The 6,000-nt window shown below is 34.8% G+C and overlaps 1 protein-coding gene across 1 annotated transcript in view; it reads right to left on the reverse strand.

The window, feature by feature from the left end:
* LOC109108783 (parathyroid hormone/parathyroid hormone-related peptide receptor-like) overlaps positions 1–6,000 on the reverse strand; it is a 75,834-nt gene extending 69,834 nt beyond the window's left edge. The window contains exon 1 of the mRNA XM_042769536.1: positions 4,959–6,000. Within this exon, the coding sequence (XP_042625470.1) occupies positions 4,959–5,033 (75 nt within the window). The 5' untranslated portion in view covers positions 5,034–6,000. The remainder of the gene's footprint in view (positions 1–4,958) is intronic.

The raw sequence follows: 6,000 nt of genomic DNA on the forward strand, positions 1-6,000 counted from the left end.
ATATATATATATATATATATATATATATATATATATATATATATTCACTCACATATACTGTAGTTATTGCCTATATTTACAATAAAAAATAGTAAGTAGCCACATTTTACCTCTAAATAGCTTTACCATTACACAGCTACAGTTACATAGATTCACTTAGTGATTTATGAAGTCTGAGTCTTGCTCCCGCACCTGCATGTTCACTGATTGACTATAATTACACTCATCTCACCTCATGCAGTGAGTAAAAATGCATCATGACCCTTTATTATTGACATTTTGGCTAAATATGAATCCTGGGTGTTAGGTCAAATTATTTGTCTCCAGTGACAAGAGAGTATATTGTCCTCACTGTTATTCTGTGGACAAATATGCATGCAGCCTAGTGACAACTTAGTCATATGCCAGGCATTAGTTGCATGCCATGGTTTCTGAAAAGTTGAATTTCCTTTTTAATAAATGGAGGAACATAGTGAGTCACTTCATCCAGACAACATTTCCTATAACAAGGCATGCTGGGTGACCCACTGAGAATTGTATTTGAATGTGCTTGTAACTGAGTGGTTCACCTTAAGAGTATCCACAACTAGATGTTTGCCTTTTAAAACTGGGCTGCATGAGCATTCAAAATGGTGCACTTGGATGATTGTATATTCCACACAAAGGAGGAAATTGTGTAGTTTATCGTCAAATATCAGAAGTTCTGGCCATTTGATCGCTGTTACCGTTCCACTGAGACAACTGATCATGATACTGAAGAGTACTGTTCTATTTCAGTTATGCACTGAATACAGCTTGTGCTAGGACTGGTTTCGCTAGAATGGTGTCTACAATCATTAATTTAATCAGTCAGTAAATGAAATTAAATGAAATTTAATTATTTTAACCACAGTGTGTTGCATCTAGGATAAGGCATTGCACACAGAACAGATCATTCTGTTGAAAAGACGTCGATTCGTTTAGCAAAATCAGTACTTAAATCAATGATAATTCAAAGTTGATGCACAACCCTAAGGGGGTCCATTAAAAATGTGAAATCTTTCATCACCTGCATTGACTTTCATAGTGTATACAGTATATCTACATATATCTATATCTATCTATATCTATCTATCTATCTATCTATCTATATATATATATATATATATATATATATATATATATATATATATATATATATATATATATATATATATATATATATATATATATATATATATATATATATGGGGACCAGAAACTGTTTGGTTATCAACATTCTTCAAAATATTTTCTTTAGTGTTCAACAGAAGAATGAAACTCTTACAGGTTTGAAACAACTTGAAGGTGATTAAACAGATAGCAGAAGTTTCATTTTTAGGTGAATTACCCCTTAAGTTTATCAAATTAATACACAAAGGCTATTTGTTTGTAATTTTGGTGAACATACTGTAATTGCATATTTTAAAAGTATGTAAAAGTATGCAACAATGTGAAATCCATACATGCAAACAACTATAAGATCAACAAAATAAAGTACCAGTTAAATACAGAAAAAAAAATGGATTAGAGCTATGTAAGTATGCTTTCAATCTATCAATTAAAATATCTATAAATTAATTTACTTGAAAAAAATTGAAAAAACATTGAGTCAGTGTAATATAAATATCTTAATATTTTACAAAATCACATTTTAGCAACGAGTTAGATCAGTGTAATGCAGCCAGTGCAAAGCTGGGTCTGAAAAAACACACTGGTTCTGGAAAAAAAGAAAAACGAAAAAGCCATATATAGCAAACAGAATATCAAAGAGACTTGGTCTACTAAGCAACCACTTAAAACACCAATAGCAACCACCTAGCAAAGCAATGTCCTAAAAAGGACTCATAACACCTTAGCAACAAAAAAGAAACACCCTGACAATCCCCCTAAAACAAGCTCCACTTACATTATCTACAGAAAATGTAAAAATCCAGTTTGTTTAAGGTACTTTTAGGCACTTTTCAAATAAGCTCTACTTATCACATACAGCATCAAATGCAATTTGGAGCAATTCCAGTGTATCTGGACTAGCATCTTATTTTTAAATTCTAACATAGTCCAACATAATTAAGCTGTGGCTTCCTTAAATGGCAAATCTGATGGATGACCAGATTCTGTACGTCTCCTTTGAAGATGAAAACCTGCTAGAGCAATTCTGGAAAATTTGTTTGGAAATATCAAATGCACAATCCATACGATTGTACACAACCTGTTCTCACTCCCAAGGCCTGAAGCACTGTAGATCACATTAAGTGTCATTATTAAGATGCTAAAGTTACCCTAAGGCATCAATATACTGACAAACTAGTAACTTTCAACCTTTGGTGTCAATACGCAGATGAAGTACAGTATATGCAGTAGATGCAGAGTAAAATTTTATAAATATATAGTGTATGATTTTCAATTTAATCATAATCAGCATAATAATTTTGTTTACACTGCACTATTTTTGAGACATTTTTGAGCATCTAACCAGACCTCTACTCCTAAACTAACCATCTGTCAATATTTAAAACAGGTGGATAAAACTACAGTTACGTTTATTAAAAAATTACAAACATTCCAAGAATTCCAATGCCAAACAATTGCTTTGTGTGAGAAACAGACTCAAATCTCATTATCTGTCTCCATCTGCCGTAACGTTATATCAGCTTTGATTGTGAAACACATTGGCTCCTGTGTCTCATGACTCATTACATCAGGCTAAAGTTCAGATTTATCTTTTGAATGAGATGCGACTGTGTTAATAGAGTAGGATTATTTTCAGCTATCAAAACCTAAAGAAGTTTCACTCTGTTCCTTACAAAGATATTTTATGCTTTAAAAGACTTGGAATGCACCACGACTCATTTTCTCCTGTTTTTTGTTCAGTTTTTGCATTAAATAACTGTGACTGTACTTTTTTCTGCCTGTTTTGTGTTTCATATTGTTGAGAAGCGCTTAGGTTTAGGGTAAGATAAGCCAATCCTACAGGCAATACAGAAGGTCGGTCGCCTGGGGCCCCAACATGCCTGGGGGGCCCTGTGGGGAGATATACATTATGGTTTTAGTACAGTTACTGCCAAAAAAAAATTATTTGACATCCATTGACAAAATGCGATCATTACACCAGCATACTGCAAAAACAAGCAGGCGTACAAGGACCTCATCCTTTAACACGCAAACCACAATGACAGTGACACCCAAAAATAGTGTCAAGAAAGCTTATAAAATAAGCTTTCAGTCCCCAAAAGAAAAATACCTGATAAATGAGTTCAATTGCAAGTGACAACAAACACAGCATAAATAGGCGCAGCAAACAGTGAAACATAAAATGCATCAGAATCTGCAAAATTGCATTTACGTCACATATCATCGCTGGTTCATGGAATACCGTATTACTATCCACAGACTTTCCTCAAACGTGCTAAAGTTGTTGCAAATGCACAAATAAGCACAAAATTATTACGCTGTGCCTATCCGAGATGCTTTCTGTGTGCTGTTGGATGGCAGAAACAGTGCTTCTGTTGGCAAAGTCTTGTACTATTTTCTCAAGAATAATCTGGGCAATGAAGTGTTTATATGTGAGTGATTGACATGGAATTTCAAGCACTCAATAGACAAAAATCTCATTTAACCATCAATCATACAATAAAATTATTATACAACATTACACTATGACCTCATATTAATATGATTTATTTGTACTTTCAATAATTTATTTGTCACATTTAGGTGAACTTTAGGTGATAAATAGTGGTTAAAAATAGTTAAAGACTTATTTAATAAATATAAGCTATTCTTTATCCATTAACACAGATTTTAACTTAATGTCGATGCTTATTAATTCATATTTCTTGTAATTTTATTTCAATGCAGTTGTCATATTTGTAGTGGTTTTGTAGTTTTAATACTGTCAATATTGGTGGGGCCCATTTTTTTATGATCTTGCCGGGGACCCCACAAACTCAAGGGCCATCATCTTGATGTAAGGCAAGCAACTAAAAGCAATGGAGTTCCTAGCTTGTCAATATAAGGGTATTTTATTAGCGACACACAAGGCACTTGACCATGCTTCTGTTTTTGATGCTTTCTGTGTTAGTAAATATTTAATAGCCTATACAGTGATGACTCGTAGACATGTAATTGATCTTGCTTATAGTGAGAAACAAAGCGCAACCTTCTGTTCATGCTGTGACAAATTGCAGCTTTCACCACGGAGTGGCTTTAATTATATAGTGCACATCTGATTGTGTGAAGTTCTTAAAAAGCAACATCCTTTACCTGCCACATCACTGTGAGTGAACATCCATCACCATTGTATCAGGAGTCCCTTTTTTATTTAATAAGGGCACTCTACCAAGGCATAAAGAGTCACTGCTGTGGATATAAACACGTAAAGTATGTATAAAGCCTTATTACTACAGTACAACTACCATAATGTATTTTGCTCAGCATCACATGCTGCTGAATTCTGAGAGTGAGTATCATAAGGTCTTGCACTCAAGTTTATAACAATATATTGGGTTTATATTGTATCGACTCTTTGGTTTGAGGTTGTTAATATGAATCATGAAGCATAACCAATTACGATAACTAGCATCTTCTTCAGTCTATGTGCAGTAGCAACAAAAAAATAAAATAAAAAAAATAAAAAACCTCGATTCTCTATAAGTAGTGTTTTTCAAGACAATCTTAATGAGTCAGAAGAAACGACTGGCACAGACTAGGACTGGTGGTAACCAGAAATGTTATTTAATAAAAGTTAAAAAAATAAATAAATACATAAAAATCCCCATTGTGTCCGTGATTCTTGACACTCTTCAGTAATAAGTGTTAGAAGGTCAGCCAGGTATAGCCTATGTAAGTGTTTTAAAAGAAGACCGAATAAATTGGCATTCATTTATTACAAAGAAAGAAAGAAAGAAGGAAGGAAGGAAGGAAAGAAAGAAACTTACCAAACCATAGACAAAACTCAGCAAGGTGCCGCAAAAGACAAAACCCAAAGTGTGTACGATCAGCGTGGCTCCCATCCCGACAATTTCACGCAAACTGATGTCAGCTTAAACGGGATTTCTCTGATGTTTGCGTCTGTTAAAGCGTCGTCAAAGAGCCAGTCATTTCTCTGCTGTCCGCTCCCCTCCCATTACATCGTTTGCTTGTAAAATTATGAATATTTTCTCACGGCTTTTCCTTGTCACAGATCTGCAGGCTCGATTCAAACTGTTCCCGGTCTCTCTCTCCCGCTCGCGTTTTATTTCTCTGCATCTGTCTGCCTTTTTTCTGAAATTACATCCACATGTCAGAACTATTTATGTCCCGCTCCTTCTGCGGTAGGAAGTTCAAATGATTCTTTGTGGAGTAGAAACCGACGCTTTATTTTTAGGTCTTTAAATTTCCCTTCAGCCTCGCTGTAAAAAAAGCGACATAATAAAGCGGTGTCCCTCAGGCTCAACCTTCATTTTTCTCTCAGGACATCAAAAACGGCAAAAGTATCGGCTAAACAGTTTTGACGGAGACTTATTGAGCTAACGTTAAGTGGTAAATCTAACCGAAATACACAGTGAAGACACTAAAGAAGAGATTCGGGTTTTAAACACCGTCTGCACAGTTCAAGCGCAAATGTTGTCTTCAGTGAAATATGTCACTTCGTAGTAATTAAAAACATGCATCACGTTTCTTTGGACAGTTTAAAAAAGAAAAAGAAAAAAACCTTCAAGTTTCTATCTATTACTGTTGCTACACTAATGTACGCTTTAGTTTTGAGGCAGATGTGAATCTGACAGCTGCATTAAGGCGACGACGCAAACTGTGACAAAGTAATGGGATTTGTTTTAAAGAAAGAATCCTACGTTTACTTCACAACTAACGTCAGTTCGCCGCTGAAGAAAACCAGTGTTGCTTTTAAGATTATTTTTTACGCAAGTTTAGAGTTGTCCTCATTGACAAAACGGCTCCGGACAGCACTCGTCGGTAACCCTCAGTGAGCCTCTGAGTGTA

This window comes from Cyprinus carpio, chromosome A2 (genome assembly GCF_018340385.1).
Source record: "Cyprinus carpio isolate SPL01 chromosome A2, ASM1834038v1, whole genome shotgun sequence".
NCBI lineage: Eukaryota > Metazoa > Chordata > Actinopteri > Cypriniformes > Cyprinidae > Cyprinus > Cyprinus carpio.